At 50.8% G+C, this 21,105-nt stretch overlaps 1 protein-coding gene across 1 annotated transcript in view; it reads right to left on the reverse strand.

Moving 5' to 3' along the window:
• Positions 1–21,105, reverse strand: part of Klhl3 (kelch like family member 3) — a 115,396-nt gene that overhangs the window by 13,107 nt on the left and 81,184 nt on the right. The window contains 9 exon segments of the mRNA XM_038334485.1: positions 225–365; positions 4,040–4,168; positions 4,427–4,492; positions 7,667–7,768; positions 9,615–9,812; positions 10,196–10,313; positions 20,438–20,506; positions 20,508–20,525; positions 20,527–20,589. Of these exon segments, the coding sequence (XP_038190413.1) occupies positions 225–365; positions 4,040–4,168; positions 4,427–4,492; positions 7,667–7,768; positions 9,615–9,812; positions 10,196–10,313; positions 20,438–20,506; positions 20,508–20,525; positions 20,527–20,589 (904 nt within the window).

The following is a 21,105-nucleotide window of genomic DNA, read 5'->3' on the forward strand; positions in this document are numbered from 1 at the left end:
CAGGGAGAAGAGACTGTTCTGAGTCTCAGGGAGAGGGGGGGTTATGGCCAGCCTTTCGGGTCCAGGTTCTCCCTCCTCCTAATGCTGAGCCTATGGGGCAAATGGCCACTCTTACGTTCAGGACAGAGGCTCAGCTCCAAATTCTGGCAACCCTGCCCCTTTCCTGCCATCCAGAGTAATCACCCCCGGGAAGGAAAGGGCCGAGAGGAGAGAACTCGTGTTACCTGCGTTACGACGGCACATGTTCATGTCTGCCACCTGCTTCCAGGTATTTGTCCCGGGATCGTAAACCTCGACACTCTTCCTCACCAAGGGTCCGTCGTGTCCCCCAGTGGCATACAGCTGTCCGCTGAGCACCCCAACGCCTGAAAGACAGAGCACAGTGTCCCAGCCTCAGGCCCACTAGAAGAACCAGAAACCAAGAGGCCTGGTGCCCAGCCCTGGACAGCCATCACCAGCAGGGTGACTTGAGGAGCAAGTTCTCTCTCCCTGGACTTCAGTCCTAATGTGCAAAACAACACAATGAGATGCTTCCCGGCTCTTTATAGGACAGGCAGCCTGGAAACACTGAGATCCAAAGCCAACATGACTCAATTTCTGTAAATATGTGTGTGTGTACACGTATATGGGGTAACAAAGAGATAAGAGTCAAGGAAACCTGCTAAGATGTGCAAAGTGGCTGTTTCTCAACAGTAAAATGACACCCGTTTGCCCCACCCACGCTGCCTTGTTTTCCTTCAACACCTTATTATTCCGCCTCAGCCACAGAGCAGGGTCACTGAGGTCATCACTGGGGAGACATCGCTGCCAGCCTGATCCCTCAGCCCCTCTTCTCCTTGATGGCAGAAGGCGTCAGACCTCTCCAGGGGAGGAGCTGCCCAAGATGAGCAGTGCATTGCTAGGAGACAAGGAGACACAGGCCACAGAGGAGGAAAGGGGCACCTCGTGAGAGCAGCTGACCGGGGGACTGGGATGCCTAGACCTGCACTCTGCCATCCCCTCTGGGTGACCCTTTCTCTCTCCCATTCCTGGAGGGAGGGAGTTGGGATGATTCAGAGGTCCCATGGGGACAGGCTGCATCCCTTCTGCTGGGAACTTTCTGGAAAGCTGGGGCCTTAGTCCCAGAGACACTGGTCAGAAGTCCAAAAGAGTGTCTCAGTGAATGGGATGTGCAGCCAGGTTGTGGGTCCAGGGCTGGATCTGGAGACCACAGACTTCATGAGGCCGAGAATGGCTGATGTCTCCCCTGGCCTGTGCTGGAGGCTGTGGATGCTGGTGGTCTCTCAGCAGATAACCACCTACGCGTGCAAAATGTCAGATCCAGCCAGTGGTTGTTTATGCAGGTCAGCCGGTGGTTCCTAGCAGTTGCCCTAAACTAGCAGCAGATGGTGCTGCTGAGCCAGCAATGGCCGGCATCAGGTTGTGGGATTCGGAAAAATCAGTAGGCGCCAAGCTGCTTCGCTTTCCCTTCCTCCGGGGTCAGCAGTGGCTGGCACCTCCAGGACCCTGAGGTGCCCAGTTCCACCACCATATCGGTCTCTCTGCTCATGCTGTCCACTGCGGAGGGAGGCAGCGGTTGCCCCGGCACGCCCCAGCAGCTCTTCCACCGCCCTCACCCCTTGGCAGCCTGCTCATAGACACCACGGAGAGCCACACTGGTCTCAGGCAGCTGCAGCACAGAGCCTTCGGTCTCTAGATCCTTGGCTCTCACAAGCACCCACCATGACAAGCACACGGGCTCCCAGCCCTAGAGATGACATGCCCCCAACTGTTGGTATAGTGAAGGTTTGAACAAAAGAATCCGGGACAGGCTCCACAGAGAAGGGAATTTGAGGACAGGGCTCCACAGAGCTCCTAACACAAAGCTCATCTCAAGTCAAGGTCACTGGCCCTCCCAGAAACTCAAGCAGCTGTTAATGACGTCATCTAGGGCCTCTAGCCAAGGATGGGCCAGGTGACTTCTGCCCCAGTCACCTTCTGAGCAACTGGTGGGGAAAAGACATAGCCACAGGCATGGCCGACGCTGCAGGGCTCCACCATGGGCTGTCTCAGTGCACGATGTCAGGCTGTCCCTGGCTCCACTGTGGGTTATCTCGGTACACTGTGTCAAGCTGTCCCTGGCTCTACCATGGGTTGTCTCGGGGCACGGTGTCAGGCTATTGTCTCTGGCTCCACCATGGGTGGCCTCAGTACACTGAGCTAGGCTGTCCATGGCTCCACCATGGGTTGTCTCGGGGCATGGTGTCAGGTTGTCATCCCTGGCTCCGCTGTGGATTGCCTCAGTGCCCTCTGTCGGCCTGTTTCTATATACATAGGCCTTTAGCATTTGCTGCCATGCCCCAAGTCACCATACGGATTTTTAGAAGGTACAAAGAAGATGCTAGAAGCTATAATTACTAAATGATCGGGAAAGGGGGGAAATCACAGGATTTATGAATGGAACTGGTCCTTTGAGAATGTAAGCAGCCCATGCATGGCATGGCTGAGGTATTAAATGACAAAGATGGCGAAGGGGGTTGCCCAAGATGAGGTCAAGCACACTCAGCTCTAAAGCTCAGGTTTCTGACTTCATTCATGGGGGGGGGGGCAAGTTGTCAGGATTAGCAGAGACAGCTTCCCAAAAGAACTCCAAAAACATGCTTCTAAAATCATTCAGACTTTCCACTTCACAGCCCACCAATGTGTACGCAAAACTTCTCTTTGAAAAAAAATGTAAACAGCCTAATTTTTACAGAATGCTAAGAATGGAGATATATGATGTCATAACCCAGTCTCCAAGAGTAGATGGGGCAGAGGAGAAAGAACGAACACAGGTAACTCTATGGAGAGAGAGTATGTGTGTGGTTTCTCGTCTCGCCCCAGAATCAGCTCCGTCTCCAGGAGCCCCAGGAACTGTGGCCAAGGCCTTGCTTGCTCCCCGAGACGGTGAGCCCCTGGGACAGTGGAGGAGACAAAGGAGAGAGGAAGGGGCTGCTGAGCAGCTCCTGAGCTCCTGGACTCCCCACACAGCAGAAGCAGAAGTCATTTGGGAAGTCTTTCTCTCACCACGTTGGAGAGGGAGGAACAAAGCAAGGAAAAGTAGGGAAAGGGTGCAGGCTTAGCTCCAGCCGTAAACGCTGTGATGCTGGCTTTTAATTCCCAAGACACCAGCTTCAGGCCGGCAAGCTGGGCTTATCATCCCTCCTGGGATAATGCTCATTGGTTGAGGACTAAAAAGCCTCACCCTGGAAAGAGAATTCTAACCAAAAGTTCCTAATTCTACACTTGGACAAAGTGATCCACCTGAGGTGGAATCAGTATCAGGAGGCTTTTTAGGGAAGGACGGCCTCGGCCAGGTGCACCCTGTCATCCCAGCACACGGAGGCTGAAGCAGGAGGTTCTAAGCCTGAGGTCAGCCTGGGCTGCAGAGTGAGCGTCAGAGGAAGGAGGGGAATATTTGTATCATGACAGCACCTGGCTCACAGAGGCCTGGACTTTCCAGAGATGTAGGTCCATGTACAAACAGAAGGGATGCCCTGGTATGGCCTGGGCTATTGGTGAGCTTGAGGTCTGCCTGGGCCATAGAACAGTTGTCTAAAAAAAAAAAAAAAAAAAAAAAAAAAAAACCAGCAGTAATAGAAAGACACAGAAGACAGCACCCCTTCTGTACTGATCAAGGAGTCCCTGGGAAAGGCAGATCCCTGTGTGAGCACAGCTGTAGGTGTAGGGGTGAGGTTACCAAAGGAAAAGAGATGTGGGAAAGTAAGGTGCAGTTCCGTTGTCTGTCTCTAGTCCCAGCCATGAGGAAAGTAGACACCGCATATACTCCAGTGGTCTCCTGTACCCCAATGGTCTCCTGTGCTCCAATGGCCTCCTGTACCCCAAGGCTCTCCTGTACCCCAATGGTCTCTTGTACCCCAATGCTCTCTTGTGCCCCAAGGTTCTCCTGTACCACAATGGTCTCTTGTACCCCAAGGCTCTCCTGTACCCCAATGCTCCCCTGTACCCCAATGGTCTCCTGTACCCCAGGGCTCTCCCGAACCCCAAGGTCCTCACGTACCAGCGCCACTGCGTCGGGTGCTCATGTCTGCCACATATATCCACTCATTGGTGGCGGGGTTGTACTGCTCCACGGTGCTCAGGCACTGCCTGGAAGCCCCATCGTAACCCCCGACAGCATACAGCTTCCCTGGAATAGACAAAGTGACTGAGGATGGTGGCGGTGGCACTGACTTGGAGCAGTGGCTCGGCTGGCACTCCGTGTTTAACCCACTGAGGTACCTTTGCCTCATTCAGAGTTCTCGGTGGACCGAGCTTATTCTCCAAACACGGGGCGTATCTCCCTCACGTTTCTACCTTCTCTCTGCTCTGAAGCCCTGAGATACTTAGAAGCAACGCTGAAACTCTTTCTAAAAAGGGGCCCAGATACCCAGCACAGAACACTCACCTGGCATCACTGAGGTCCAAAGTAGTCTTGCTTGGAGAACTAGGTTAAAGCACATGGCGCTGAAAACTATAAGGTTCTCAGTCATGATCACACACCCAACTGTCTGGCTCACAATGACAAGCAAGAAGAATATGGGAGAATATTCTTTTGTGAGAATTCGAGCCCAGCCCTGGTCACACCACCAGAAACTCCGGCTGGTAGCACAGGCGAAAGAAGGGTTCTGTGCACTCTGGGTGAGGAAGTGGGGATCTTTCTCCAGTCACCTCTGTTCTCTGAGCCATATCAGAACCCTGAAGCATCATAAAATACTTTTTCTATGTGCATTGGAGCTTTGCCTGCATGTCTGTGAGGGTGCCAGATACCCTGGAAGAGGCAGGGATGAGCTGCCATGTGCGTGCTGGGAACTGAATGCAGGTCCTCTGGAAGATCAGTCAGTGCTCTTAGCCACTGAGCCACCTCTCCAGCCCTTAGCAACTATTTTTAAATGAAAATAAAATAGCATTAAGCTCCTGTGGGAGAGTCATCCCAGCTGAGGCTGGAGGATAGAAGTGGGGTGCAAACAGGAAGGGGAATTCTGACCTATGTGAGAACAAGGATTCGAACACACGAGGCTTAAATCTTACCATCTTAGATATAACAGGAGACAGGAGAGAGGCCCTACTTCTTCTATGGACATCCGATCTACAGGACACCATAACACTAGCTTCAGGGTAAATAAACACAGACATGGGCAAATCTATTTAAGAGAATTACTCAATCAAGGATTTGGGGGTCAATATATCAGTCTCTAATATGGTGGGTACAACTAAGATTCAAAAATCCATGATTGTGCTGTTAGCTCCTCAGGTCCAAACAATGCCGTAGCATCAGGGCTATTGATCCAGCAATCCCGCTATCGCTGGATCTTTTCTCTCTGAGTCTTTTCAATTGACCTTTCTCAAAAAGATCTCATCCACAGCCCCTCCCCCACAAAGTCAAAGCTGACAAAGAAATACACTCAGTAACCTCTCCGGAATCCAGGCGGCTTGACACTGTGTGCTGGCTCGGGTGGTCTGGGCCCACAGACACTGTGCTAGCTTTGATGGTCCCCAGCCAGTGACACTGTGTACTGGCTCAGATGATCCCAGGCCACTGACACTGTGTGCTGGCTCAGGTGGTCCCATCTCTGTAACACGCTATCTCCTCTGTTGAGCACATCCGTCTACACTCCAGCCCACACTGTACCTTGTCTTATGAGTGGTTCTTCCAGGCAGTGAGTTAGTAAATTATCCTGCAATTCTTATGGGTCACTCAGACTGCGTAATCTCGGTAGTGAGGTAACAAGACAGAGGGGAAAGCTGAATCTTCAAACCCTTGTGAGGCACAGCCCGCTCCAGTTTCTCCTCCACATTCTTAGAAACACTTTCTGCTGCCCTGAGGCAGCCCACGGCCAACAGAGCTTCTGACGTAGGAGGCGAGTGTGAGAAACAAACTCAGCTCCACTCTACACCTGCAGGGCAAGCTATTGGACTGTACTTCCACAAGCAGGCACAGCAGCAAAAGCCCTGGTTCCCCAGCAGTATTTTAAATCTCCACCATCAAGGCACCTCCTCTAACCTTCAGCCTTGTCCCAGCTAAAGCAAAGGGCCACTCAAGGTCTCTCCTGGAGTGCATTCCTGAGGGCCTGCTATTTTTAACCTCTGGTCAATTGTTTGATGTTCCTGGCTAAAGAACAAGAAGGGAAAGGAGAAGGTGACCGGACAGAGCTCTTGGATCTGGCTGGCGGATCAGTTTCTGTCCCACCAAGAGAATGAGACCTTGAGAAGCAGTTCATCCTGGGAGAGGGACAGGATCCTGGCCTCGCCAAGATGGCTATGCTGGGATATTATACCTTCAAGTGAAAATCTCAACCTAATAACAGTGTACAGACTGAGAAACACTGGGAGAAAAGGCAGTCATTGTCTATGCTAGTCAGCTCTTGTCAGCTTGAAAGAGGGACCCTCAGTGGAAGAACTGCCTGCTTCAGATTGGCCTATAGGCATGTCTGTGGATCATTTTCTTGATGGCAAACTGAGGCAGGAGGGCCCAGCCCACCGTGGGTGGTGCGTCCCTAGGAAGATGGTGCCTGAGCATGCCATGGAGAGCAAGCCAGTAAGCAGCACCCCTCCATGGTCTCAGCTTCAGTTCTTGCCTTGGGTTCCTGCTTTGGCTTTCTTTGATGGTGGACTGTGACCTATAAACCAAATAAACCCTTCCTTCCCCCAGTTGCTTGTGTCCAGTGTTTTATCAGAGCCACAGAAAACAAGCTAAGACACCACTTCACTGCATGTTAGGCTCATGTGTGCATACGTGCATGTGTACGCATGTGTACCTGTGTATGCGTGTGCGTGTATATGTGTGTTGGTGTATATGTGTACGCCTTCATGGGTGCATATGAAGCATCCATGCATATCTGGATGAGCAGACATCAGTGCAGACTAATAAATCTTCATTGGTCCATCATCTCTAACATTTTAAATCAACTCATACTCTCCGCATTGGTACTGAGCTCACACATGCACACCCATCAGCATTTGAGGATGGTTTCCTGATCTAGATTAGGAGTCAGAAGACCCGTGTTGAGGCCTGCTCTGCTGTTTACTGTCATAACACAAGTGCTTTATTGGCTCTCTCCAGGACTGTTTTACCAGTTGAGACCTATCTATGGTTTTCCAGAGGGCTTGGGAGAATAAGGAAGAGAAAGATGTCTTATAGATTTCTGAGTATTGTCTGGCCAGGCCTCGGGTCTCACCACTCCCTCACGCCTGAGCCACACCCCACACCAAGTCTATCCTGCGACCTGAGATGTGTCAGACCTGAAGAAAAGGAGCCTGCCTTCCCCACTGCCCTGTAAGCATGCAGCACATGAAGGTGAGCAGGGAATTAACAAGCATAATTAACTCACCTGACTTTATATGTTAACTCTGGGCTCCTTACTTCCTTCCCATCCCCCACTGTTAGCAAAGATACTGACAGATGGCCAAGGGACAGATGTCACTCTCCCCTGCATCTCTGCTTTCTCTCCTGACCTCCTGAAGCCCTTCTTAGCCCTCTTGAGTCCCAGTCCTCCTTGTCTGTTAATTAGAGACAGTGGGACCGAACTCAGACCAGTGACCTGGATAACGGAGCCACAATAGAGGGAGCATCAAATACAATGCTGGACTCAGGACAGGACCCACAGGTTAGGGCAGGACCTGCCACCACCTTCTGCTGCCTCCTTACCCTCCACAACACCCACTCCCACGCTGCTCCGCCGTGTGTTCATTGGGGCCACGAAGAACCACTCATTGGTCTTGTAGCTGTAGGCTTCTACTGACGCCAGACCTAGGGAGAAGAGAATCATGAAATTCCTACAGCCGTGGGCCTCACCCTGCTGTATGAGGAACAGTGAGGCCAGGAAGGGGCCAAGCCGGGACTACAGACTCGATGTTCAGCCTGGTATGCCTATCATGTGACTATGATAACTCCTCAGGCTACATAAGGCGACCACTGACCACCAAGGTATGACATATCAGGAATGTGGTGACAGCAAGGGGTACGTCTGAAGTGTGCTGTAGATGCACACAGTAAACTTACAGAATGGAACCTTCGGTCCCAAGTAAATGCCTGAGGATGTCTCACTGAGCACCAGTCCCATCCCTTTTCCCATGTCTTCTCCCACTTTACAAGCTGGATGGCTAAAAATGTACCTCCCGAGATCCCCTGCAGCTAGGCGTCCCTGAGCCCTAAGTAGAAATCTGGGGGGATTTCTGGGATGGCTTTCTCATTTCTGATACAACGTGACCCCTTCCTGCTTCTTGCTACCAAGGACACAAATGTCCTATCTGGAGTTATAGCCACTCTAAGGTTATCATGGGGGAAGCCAAGAGGATCTTAGAGAATTTGGCCCCGTATCCATATGCAGTCAGACCAAGTTGGGAACAGTGGCCTCTGGACTCCATTGTTTCCTCTCTGGATACAACAAAACCCCCTTCACAGGCACCGTAAGCAAGTCCTGCCGAAATAATCACCAGTGCCCATCCTAGACCACAGTCATTAAAGAGCCTTCAGAGAGGTGTTCGATAAATAAACTTTTCCCTCCCGGGGACAAAGACTATCATGGTAGTTCGGGTCGCCATCGTTGGTCATCCGCCTGACCACGTCAGTACAGATAACAAGGTCTCTCCAAAGTCACACCCCACTAACAGTTCAGACTGAACGTGTATGGGTGTTCGCCTCCATGTCTGTCTATGCACCACATATGTGTGGGGTCCATGCAGGCCGGAAGAGGGCATCAGATGCCCTGCAGCTGATGCAAGGTTACACATGGCTGTAAGCCGCCTGCCACATGGACGCTTGGAAAAGAACCTGTGTCCTAGGGAAGAGCAGCCGGTGCTCTCTCCAGACCCCCAGGTTGAAATTTTGAAGGGAGATAAAATCTAGGAGTGAGGTGCCCTCTGGGGGGCAATAGAGTGAGGTGCCCTCGGGGGGCAATAGAAAGAGCAGTGGCCAGTCCGGCAACTGTGCCTGCTTAGAGCCAGGTGTCTTCCCCTTAAGTCACAGGTTCTTCAACGGCTCAGTAAGGTGCTCAGTCTAGACTCCTGAGGCTCTTCCAGCGGGACACACTCTCCCTTTCTCTGTCCGATCCTCTGAGGAAACAGGCTACTAGGCATGGGAGAGGTGAGAAGGGGCCCTTCTGAGTGTGGACCCCCTCAGAACCCATCACATCACGAAGCAGGACTCGGTCCACACGAAGTTCTGGCAGACGGCAGTTAGAAGTTTGGCTCCTGAAGGTCCTAGAGGCCCACGTTTATGCTGAAGTCTTGCCCTTGGGTAGTGGTGCCAGGGAAATGGTAGGACCATTGGGAGAGGGTCCTTAGCCACTGGGGTAACCCTTGAGGCCTTCCTGTTGCTTCCTGGCTAGTGATGTGAGTAGTTCCATGAGGCCACACGGTACCATGATGAATGGCCTCACCACAGGTCCACACAGGTCTGTGGACTTGAACCTGCACCACTGTAAGTCACAAGGTATCTTTTCTGTGAAGATTACATCAGTATTTCCTGACAGTGAAGGAGTCCGACGGGTTCATGTCAGGGGCATTGCTGCAAATGCCCGAGGCTAGCCCAAGAACTGACCGAGCAAAGCAAAACAGCCCAGAGAAGAGAGTACAGCAACACTCCCTGGACCTACCGGTGCTGCCGTCAAAGCCTCCGACTGCGTAGAGGAGGTCATTGAGCACAGCTGCACCCAGCGTGCTCCGGCGCTCCTGCATGCTGGCAATGGATGTCCACTGGTCCTTCACGCCGTCATATACGTCCACCGTCCGCACCCGCAGAGAACCGTTAAAGCCGCCCACGGCATATACGTGGCCAGCCATGAACACCACACCTGAAACGGGAGGAAACAAAGCGTGAGAGTCAGGAAGGGGGTCGCCTGTCCAAGCTGATGTCTGACGTCAAGGAAGCAAGGTGGGCATACGACCCACTCCCGATGGAAGGCCTCCTCCGGCTCCGGTATCTGCCAGGAACTATGGACTCCGATTTCTTCTCCTATCTGTTTCTCTAACTTTGCCTGGTTTGAGTAAACTCATGAATTGGCTTAAACCCACAAGCACGTAAGAACTGACCTCAGAGTAAGCAGTTGCGATGTGCTGAGCGCGCCTGCGGGTGGGAGGGGCAGGGAGTCTGCAGAAGGAACCACACACAAGGCAGAGAGCAGCTGAGGAGAGGCTGGTTGGAGCCCAGGTGTGGCAGGGGGCTGGGGCCGCTTACCTGCTCTGCATCTTCTGGAAGGAAGCTCAGCTATCTGGTCCCAGCGGCCCTCCTCAAAGTCATAGCACTCCACACTGCGGATCGCCTTCGGCGCCTGGCCACCAACCACAATCATGACCTCCAGAAAGACAAGCACACGTTAACTAGGTCTGCCCAGCACGCGCGGGACTGGATAACCAATCTGTGGCCCATCCACGTGCTGCCTGCCAGTTGGCATAGTTACACACTGAAAGATGCCTGCCCTCGTCACTGAGGGGGTCACATATTCAAGGAAAGACAGCCAAGCACCACAGACAGGCCCACAAACGCGCCCTCTCTGGGTGATGCCGCAGTAAGGAATGCATCTAATACAACCTCAGTATGCACAAGGTGGAGGCGGAGGAGCACAATTTTTACACTGAGACAAACATATAAATTTGGGGTGGGAAGCCCAGATTCTGGGTACATTTTTAGGATACTATTATTACTCATAAGTTTCTCTGAGTATCTATCTGGACTGCAGAGGGTACCCAGTACCTGCGTAAAGAAAAAAAATAATATTTTTTTAAGCACTGCTTCGTGGCGGTTATCAAGTTAGGTGACTGACAGCTCTGGAAAACGGTACTCAAAGGGCTTTCATTTCCCCTCCAAGGGGAAGGCCGTAGCTAGCACAGCCAGGCACACGAAGTGTGTTGTCATTTGCTTGTCAGTGTGATTGACAGCTGAGGGATGTAAAGAAGTTCAGAAACACATGTAAACAACCAGAGGTCACTCAGCAAGGGGAGGCAGAGCAGGCGGGGAACCCACGGCCATCTGACCCAGAGGGGAGGCTGCCATGGCTTCTCTTCCCCATCAGCACTGCCCCCTGCATGCTGCCCTTCATTTGGGAGTCACAGAAACTAATTCAGTGGGTTGTGACCAGAACACATCAAATTGAACAATACACAGCCAGGGTATTGGTTTATGAAATATTTGTTCTAACTATACACATTTGGGCGTATATTTTGAAGAGCAATTCATATGTATTTCTGCTGCAGGGTGTGTTAAACCAAAGGAAAGCCATGTTCTCGCTGAGTTAATGAACTGTACTGACTCGGGGCATCCACGCTTTCAAGCCATTATTCATGCTATTAAATAAATACGAATCAAAATGGCAAAGATAACAGTAGCCTGGATATTTTGATAAACTTGAGCAAACTCACACTTCCCCCATCATGATAGTACTCCTTCCTGGCATTTCCACACCCTTCTTAAGAGGTGGGGACATGTGGAAGTCTCCGCTAGCCAATGTAAGCCACAGGGTTGAGCACAACTCAAAGCCTGTCTTATTCACCTGCCAGTCCTCACACAAACTGCTGGGCCCCACCCTGTTTCCAGTTTAGCAAGTCCAGGATTTGTCTGAGGATCTGTTTCCAAAACAGCCTGGGAGATGCCAAGGCCCTGCTCTACAGAACTCAGGCAGTGAGAAGCACAGTTTTGACCCCTGGCCTGTGGGAATTTCTTGATGGCATGCCGTTAACAATGTCTGCCACGCTGAACTATCACAGTGCTTTCTACTGCCTCACAACATGTTACTGAAGAGAGGAGGGGTCATCTATGTGGCCATGAGCACTGACAGGAGTGCAAACCTCAGGGACAGGAAAAACCCAGATGACAAGCATTACACATTACAAGCGTGACACCGACTCCCTGTCATTGGTCAGTGCTCGTTAGAATTGGTTCATGGGGTCTGTGACCCAAATATAGGTCACAAACTCTTCAAGATCTGGAGTCACTGACCTCTAATCCCTTCCAAAGCAACCCAAAAGACACAGGCCTGGCCTCACTGCGGTGCTCCCAGACCAGGACACAGGCCTCACTGCCGTGCTCCCAGACCAGGACACAGGCCTCACTGCCGTGCTCCCAGACCAGGACACAGGCCTCACTGCCGTGCTCCCAGACCAGGACACAGGCCTCACTGCCGTGCTCCCAGACCAGGACACAGGCCTCACTGCCGTGCTCCCAGACCAAGTCTTCATGCCCCTGTCCTGCAAGCCTCAGCTTAGAATCTTCAGTTGGAGACAGCAGCACCCTTTGCAGAGAAAAGTTAGGTTGTCCATCTCTTCCCACCACATATTATTTAAATGGCAGCCAAGGGCAGGTCCATGGGGTTGCAGGGTAGGTAGGGGATGTTAACGTTAATGGACTCAGCTTCTTGGCAAACTCCAGACAATGCCATCTCCCTCCTCCAGGGCGACTCTAAAGACTATGTGCCCTGAACCTCCCTAAAACTTGCCTAAAGTATCTCACAGTCATCTAGGTTAGCCCCAAACTCTTAGACTCAAGCAATCCTCCTGCCTCAGCCTTGTGAAACTGCAGCCACATGCCATCCCATTCTGTCCATGGGATGAGCCTGGGTAAGGATGGGGATGCAGAACTCATAAGGAGTTGAAGAGCAGGTTCTAGGCTAACAATAACGCTTGCTGACCAGCGTGTAATCCTAAAAACTGCCATGTACTTGAACGTCTTGCAGGTGCCCGGGGGTCTTGATCCCAGGTCTCAGTTGTTACTATGTTGAAGGTTACAGTTCTGCTCACTGGAGATTGCTGGTTGATTGAACATGGGCAAGCTGAACTCCACCACGGCAGGGATGGTTATTAGGCACCTCCCAAGGAGAACACTACCACTATGGAAGGTCAAAGGGCCATTTATTTTAGTGTGGTTTCTTAGAACATGAACTGCCGACATAATGAGTTTTTAAAACATGCAATGTTCTTTCATCCCTACCATCCTGCTTCCAGGAGAATCACAACAGGAATGAACACACTGGAGCAACTGGCAAACAGGACCAAGCTTTCCGGCCCATGTACGGATCAAGACTCTAACCCTGGCCACAGGGAATGTCCACTTGGGTCAGAGGAACTACCTGGGCTGTGCACACTTTCTTCATGGGGTAAGAGTAGAGTGTGTCCAAACTCTCTTCCATGACAGGTGAGCTGGGCAGAAGGCAGGCCCAGCCAGTCGGTCCCTCGGGCCAGGGCAGGAAGCGAGTCTCTCTTACCCTGGTGCGTGGGGCCGCAGGGCTAACACCAAATCATTCATCCGAAGGAAGTGTGTCCAGTAGAGTAGAAGACTGGTCCATGCAGGCTCCTAAGCAACAGGTGCCCCTGACAACAAGATGCGGAAGCAATAGGGGTCTGACAGGCAGACAGCGTGAGAGCAAGGGCCCAGAGAGAGAGAGAGAGTAAAAGACTGGAGAGCCAACGGGCACTGGGGTCAGACACATCTCGGCTCAGCTATGAGCCCATCGCTAGTCAGCTGAGGACCACAGGCAAGTCTTTCCGCCTTGCTAGGCCTTGTTTTCATTATCTGAAAACTGGGCTGTTTCTCTCACAGTGTCTGTAGGCCTGAGGATGTCATGCGTGTCTTACAAGGCTTAGGGAACAGCCGGCAGTGTTGATTGATAGGCAAACACTGCGTTTCATCATTGACGCCTGGAGACTTCGCTAAAAGAGACAACTGAAAACGTAGAAAAGAAATACATACGAGCCTTGAATGAGAGAGGGAGGTACATGGGCCCCAGGGGTCATGGCGAGGGCTCTCAGGATCCCAGGGTGTTTGATGGGGCATGGAATAAGATGGAAGAGAGGCAGTGCCAATCAAGGGACGTGGGCCAGGTGTGAGGTCACCCTAACCACCTGCCAGCAGCCTCTGCTTCTAACAGCTTTTATCTGAAAGCAGGGCAGTTCAATTCAGGAGCAGGCTGCCCTTGTCCATCCCGAATGGCTTCTGTATCATTTCTAAAGGGGTGGACGGAGGCATCCACCCGAGTCACAGCAAAGTCTCATGTTCAGCACACTTCCAAAGGTCTCCTTTGCACCTCCTAGTGGCTGATATTTTTTTCTGCTGCCATCTGTGGAGTTGGGCAATGCAGGCAGGCTCTGAGACTGAGAGACAGCCCCTGGTTGTCCATAGCAACCCAGGCTCAGGGAGTGTGCTGGGTGCCAAAGGTATGGGAGCCAAGAACACGCCATTCGCTGTTCCTGCTGGAGGGTGTCAGGATGATCGCCTGTCCCCAGCTCAGGAACACTCTCCTGTCACCTCGGCAGCTGTCTCCAGGAGTTCCATTCCTTTCAGGGACAGGACTTGGCTAGCAGACAGAGCCATTGCTGGGAAGTGCCAGGGAGAGTGCGAATTGCTCTCCATCACTCCTTTTCTCCAAGTTCGGTGTATCAGAAGCCTGTCTGAGCTGAAATCCTGACAGCCCAAGCCGGTCTGCCCTCAGAGGAACTCCCACAGAGGACTAAGGTAAAAGAGCATAGGGGCCATGCCATAGAGCGGTTTGGAGCTACTCTCCCTCAGCTTAAATCTCAGCCCAACCATCAACTGGCTGTACCTCACAAAAGGGCAGACACCTTCTGACCCTTCTGCAAGTCCCCTGCTCTTTATGTGTGTGTTATCTTAGGGATTTATGTTTATCAAAGAAAGTAGCAAGTGCCACGGGGTGCAGCAAGCCAAGGCTCCTGTCTGAAGTATGCCCCCTCACTTCCATGTGGTAGAGCCCCTCACTGGAGAAGTGAGTTACCTTGCACCGAGGCCCATGAGGCAAGAAACCAAGTCTGCCAACGGCTGTGTGAGTGAGGTCTTCCCCAGACTAGCCTTTGGATGGCTGTCACCATGACCTCCGGCTTGGCTTTACGAGAGACCAGAGCCTGCACATTCCAGCTAAGCTCCCCTGGGACACCTGCCCACAGAAATTGAAAGACAATCGATATTTGTTGTGTTGAGGCAGCAAGGAATATGGGAACAGATAACATATAAATCCATGGTGAGTTGGCAACGTATTCCAAGAGTCGGTTTTCCTTATCTTCAGAATGGATGGCTTACAACTGTGAAAATTCTCTGCGCAGAAACCAGAGCACCTAGCCCAGCACTCGGCACCTTTGCTCGGTAACTGAGATCCAATGGAGGGACCTCGCGCTGCCATGGACAGTCACTCAACCCTACAGAATCTCTGTGTTCTCCACCAGCATCCAGACCCATTACAAAGACAAAATAAAATAACAAGTGCTTAGCGCTCAGCAGAAAACACGGAGAGGCTGCCTAGCAACTGCCATGCAAGCAATCTTCTGTGTCATCGTAGACACTTTGTGCGACCAGGACAGTGACCCAGAAAGAAGTAAGGTATAAAGTACCCATCACCCTGAGTTGCCATCAGAGAGTGGGAGCAGTGTCCAGACATGAGCTCCATAGACAGTCTGCATTAACTCTGGGCACTCAGCCTGGGTGCCAGCCCAGAAATAAATAAATAAATTCCTCTTATTCTACTCCACGGTACTAGAGCATCTTGGGCATCCTTTATTATGGCACTGAGATAACATAACTGTCCTGCACATCTGTCTCCCCTCCCTCTACCTGGGAGTCTCTTGAAGAGTGGGCAGCTACCAGTCTATGCACATCCGCAACCTACCCCCGTGCTGGGCCACCGTGGAAGGGCACTGAATGAATTGATTTCCACATGACAGCTGACAGCCGAGAGCAGACTAGAGTCTGAGATCTGTTTATTTCATCTAGGTGTCTTCTAGTCTCCCAGGAATGGTGGCTAGGTTCCCTCAGTGTTGGATGGTTTTGTGGGCTGTGCCGAATATTCTATAATGTGGGGTATACATTCTTACTACACCTGTGTAAAAACACGTGTGGGCACCGAATGCAATAGGAAACAAATGAGAGGCAGAAAAAGTGGTCAGTGCTAAATCCCATACCATGACTGCTTTTTTAGAAAATATCATTCACGAGAACCTTCACTATCGGCCACCCTGTGCCAGGATCTGGGCCGTGTGCCAAGGACACCAGCAGATACTGTCTGCTGCACCAAACATACAGCTTAGTGCAGAGTTCACACTGCAGAAGGGAGCCCTAAATAGTTGACAAAGCCTCAATCTTGGGTACACACATGCTCCCAAAGCCAACATCCCTGTTCTTTACAGACAAACGTTTACATCACCAACACAGCCATTAAATATCCTTCCCCATCAACTGTATTTCCATACACGAGTGATAAACTAACAAAAGTCAGATTTCAGAAGGAAGACATTGTGGTATGAAGGATTGGCACTAAGTCTCCTAAGCACACTGCTTGTGTGAGGCCCTAGGCTACTCCCAGTACTGCCAAAAGAAGGAGAACAAAATACCCATAAATAAAACTGACAACAAGCAAGCAAAAACCATGTGTGGACAAGAGAAAACATCACTGAGAGAAGTCACCGAGCCAATAAACAGGGACAGTCGTGTGGCAGACTGCAGATATTCCTGCATTGACCTAAAGATGGACTCCAACCCCGGTGAAAAGGAGCCAACTCTGAAATTAGCAGACACCACGCGCAAGAACAAAACTGAGGCATCAGTAGGACCTCGGGACTTATGGTCCACGAGCAAGGTCACGTGACTCACACAGGGCAGACAGAGCACGCAAGACACAGAGTATAAACCCAGAAACGGGCCAGGACGTGAGCAGCTAAAGGGGAAAGGACTGAAGGGGAAGGTCCTCCCAACCTGTGGCGTGAACATATTCTTAGCAGAATAAATGAAACCTGATCCTTACTTCATATAACATTTTTTTCATCCTCCGAGAAAGAGCCATAGATTTAAATGTATGGGTTCCAACTTACAGGGGAAAAAAGTGTAAGTTTGGGGAAGGGCTGTTTGTTTTCAGCTTAAACTCAAAATAAACCACCACAGGAAGAATTTGAAATTTTGTCGGCACTTGCTATTCAGAGCATACTTTGGGAGACAGTGTGGCGGCTCCACAGAAAGTTAAAAATAGCTCCAACATATGATCCAGCAATCACACTGCCACGCATGTATCCAAGGAGCATGAAGCCAGCTTGTCAAGAAGACACTGTCACCATCGTGAGGACTACAGCCGTGTCCGCAGTGGCTAAGCGGCGGCCTCAGCTGTCACTGTAGTGAGGACTACAGCCGTGTCCGCAGTGCCTAAGCAACGGCCTCAGCCTGTCCTCATGACGAGACAAACAGAAAGCAGGACACAATTGGTGGGGATAGTAGTCAGCCTGAGAGAAGAAGGAAATCTCATCATTTGCAGCATGTTTGAAGTCAGAGGGCCTAGCACTAGGATAACCCAGGCACAGAAGGACAGACAGGACAGCTCTCACCTGCAGGCAGAGTCCAAAACAGGCAAACTCAGAGACAGAGTTACAGCCATTACAACAGGCAGGGGGGAGGGAAGGTGGCTGGGGAGCTGTTAATTAAAGGGTACAAAGCTTCTGTTCCATGTAGAAAGGCTAATTCCAGAGCTCTGTTCTACAGCATGGTGCCCACAGTAATAAAATGTTACATTGTTGAAAATCAATAAGGGTAAAATTTAAATGTTCTCGCCACAAAAAAATAAGCATATGTGGTCATAATATATGTTGGTTTGCTCAGTTTTACGATTCTATAATGTATACATACTTCAAAATATTTTAAATCACAATGTATATGATAAACATATATAATTTTTATTGCCAACTGAAATGGCTAATTTTTACGAATTCTACTCTTCCAATATACTACTGAGAAAAACAAAAAAGACAAGCATGGGCTAGGAGAAAATACCATGAACAGCTTAAAACATCAAACTAAGAAACTATGACCATACCAAGGCATGATGCCTTTAATATAGAAAAGGCCCTTGAGATCTACCAGTGAAAATAAGCAATCTGTTAGGGACAGAGAGTTCCCCCCAAGAAATACAAATAATGACACGAAACCGAGATTAATATTGCTCAAGATCAAAGAGACACAAACAAAACTACGTCATTTAATAAAGAAATATTTAACACAGATACGTTTACAATACAAAAACAGAAATTGCTTCACAGACTATCAGTGGAGAGTTGTGAGGATCACGTGGTACAGACATAAGCAAAGCACATGTGCCCATTACAGTTCAAACGCTGGCTTTCGCTCACACGTGCCAGAGGAGACGCAGTTCGCGGCATTTAGTTAAGCAGGGGCAGAGAAACATAGTTCAGTCCATAGAGAAGATCCCACAGATGTAAAAATGTACATTTTCAGTTATTCATGAATAAATGATCAGAAATATTTCTGAAAAGAAAACTTGGCAGAGCAGTGGCCGCAGTGGAGGGAATCCAGGTGGCTTCCACACTCCTAGCTGTGTGTATTCTTAATAATCTGAAGTAAGTTTATATTTGTGTAACTCAGGAAATATACATTTCTCCATTTAAAAAATACAGGATGGGCCAGCAAGATGGCTCAGTGGGTCAAAGTACTTGTCTCCAAGTTTAAGACCAGGGTCCCACATTGTGGAAGGGAGAACAGACTCCTACCAGATGTACACACACACACACACACACACACACACAGACAGAGGTGGGGAAAGGAGAACGGACTCCCACCAGATGTACCCACACACACGCAAGCACACACACACACACAGACACGAGAGGTGGGGAGAGGAAAACGGACTCCCACCAGATGTACACACACACACACACACACACGCATACACACACGCAAGCACACACAGACACAGAGAGGTGAGGAGAGCGGAGAAAGAGGAATAATCAGATATAATAAAATAAGTTTCAGTTTAATGTTTCAACAAAACAAAAGACACTGAGGGACGTAAGGCAGATGGCCAGCGAGTCCAAGTCTCTAAGCCTGTTCTTGCACCTTCTAAGTGGACATGGGGTGGCAGGAGCAGCCAGCAAGCGCACACCCAGGTTTGCACAGGAGTGGTTCGGAGAGCGGGTTGTGGGGGAGTGGGCCACCACACTGGCTGGGCTCACACTTGGACAACTCATCCAACTTCTGCGAACCTCAGTTTCCTCTGTAGAACTCGGGCTCTGTAGGGACCAGTGTTTAGGGTTGTAGAGACTATTACATAAAACACGCCCATGCTGGGCTAGTCTAATGTCACCTTGACACAGTTGAAGACATCTGAGAGGAGGGAACCTACAGTGGAGAAAACGCCTCCATAAGGTTGGCTGTAGGCAAGCCTGCAGGGGCATTCTCTGAATTAGTAGTTGTGGAGGAGAACCCAGCCCATTGTGGTGATATATTCCTCAACTGGCGGTCCTGGGTCCTGGGTGCTTAGGAAAGCAGGCTGAGCAAACCATGAGGAGCAAGTCTGTAGCCCCCCTCCATGGCTTCTGCATCAGATCCTACCTCCAAGTCCCTGTCCTACTCCTTCAGTGACGCACAGAGCTGTGCAAGCGTAAGTCAAACAAACCTCTTCCTCCCCACTCTGTAGTTGGTCATGGTGTTTCATCACGGCCATGGTAACCTTGCCTAAGACAAGAACTTCATAAGACCGAGCTGCTTTGTACCAGTTGATATGTTTGTGACATATGAACAACCCTGCATCTACATATCCTTCGCGGTCCAGATGGATGGGGGCTGCGGTGGGATGGTGGGGCTGCCAATCTCAGAGAAACCAAGTAGTTAGTGTTGGGGCAATGTTAGCATTAGCTGGTTAGTGTTAGCCAGGCAGGGCAAGAGGAGAGCCAGCAGTTAGCTGAGAAGAAGAGGAGGAGGATCATTGGCACGTAGGAGTCCTAAAACACTTTCCCTTGTAACACCCTGCTGTGTCTGTGGCTAAAAGTGATTCATTCCTGCCTCCCTTCCTGCTGGTTGACTGAGACCCATCACCCCACCCCACCCCATCATATTGTTACCATGGTTGGTGGGAAGATTACTGCCAAGCCTGGGGACTCTAGGGACCACCTGTGCCACTCCCTCATCCCACAGATGAGAAACATGAGACCAGAGAGAGAGAGCACCAAGCCACTCAGCACCCCACTGACTACTCTGAACCTCAGGATCCCCTAGCACCTTCCTGTCCACAGGTTCTCAGCCAGCTTCCTGCCCTGCTCCACTGTCTGTCAGTCCTAGCTGTCCTTCTATGGGTTCCCAGGATGAGGAAGGCACCAGACTGGGAGTGCCCTGACTCCCACAGTGCAGCACGCCCAGTCCCCTGCTTCTCTTGGAGCAGCACACACAGCGTGACGTGGAATGGGGGAGATGGGGCGGGGCATCCACCTTATGTTCAGATCTCCTGATGCCACTATGGCCAACTTGGAACTCTAAGCAAACGCAAGTTCCTAAGCAAAGCAGAGAGAAGTACCGGCAATTCAAGAGAGCCAACAGACTCCATCTCTTGGGCCACAAACACATCCTGAGCCAGAAAGAAACTACAAGAGAGTGGAGGTCTCTCCCCCTGGACAGTCCCTGAGTATCGGCATAGGCTGGACCGGGGCTTACCTTGGGCAGGCTGACCGGAGTCCGGGGCTTGGTCCTGGGGTTCTTGATCAAGAGCCTTTGGTCAAGGGGTTAGTAGATGGTACTTCAATGGCTTCGATGAGGAAATCCTTACAGGTATTATTATTCTTTATCAGAGCCTCCTCCTCGACTGTCTGGGGATAACAGTCCACAGGTGACCCTCCAGCATAGTGGGACCATGCGTCCCTAGCCTCTCCCAGGCTGGTCTATCCCAAACACTCACTCATTCCCTTCTCTACCACCACCCACCCAGACGCCACCCTCTAATCCCTGTTTCCACCACATAGAATTCCTGATCCTTCGATTTCCTCATCTATAAAATGGGCATATCATGGGTACAGACTCAATAGCATCTATTTGAGGAGCTAGCCCTAAGGAAGACACTGATAACATGACAAGGCTCCTAACCTGAGCAGCTCAAATGGAGGAAGTGGATTCACTTAGCCCTCAAAGCAGTCATGTACAAAGAAGGCCTGGCCAAGTCTGCCTGGCCCCATCAGCAGCGATGAGTGGACAGAAGGCCAGGGCCACCGTCTTCTGGCAGCTTTGGAGACGGATTGAAGAAGCAAGGCCCTCACCTCCAGAGACCTCTTTTTCCCAGACGTAACCTAGGTTACCTTCTCCTTCCCAGTAGGGGATGGAACTGGGCT

Source organism: Arvicola amphibius, chromosome 6 (genome assembly GCF_903992535.2).
Source record: "Arvicola amphibius chromosome 6, mArvAmp1.2, whole genome shotgun sequence".
NCBI classification, from domain to species: Eukaryota; Metazoa; Chordata; class Mammalia; order Rodentia; family Cricetidae; genus Arvicola; species Arvicola amphibius.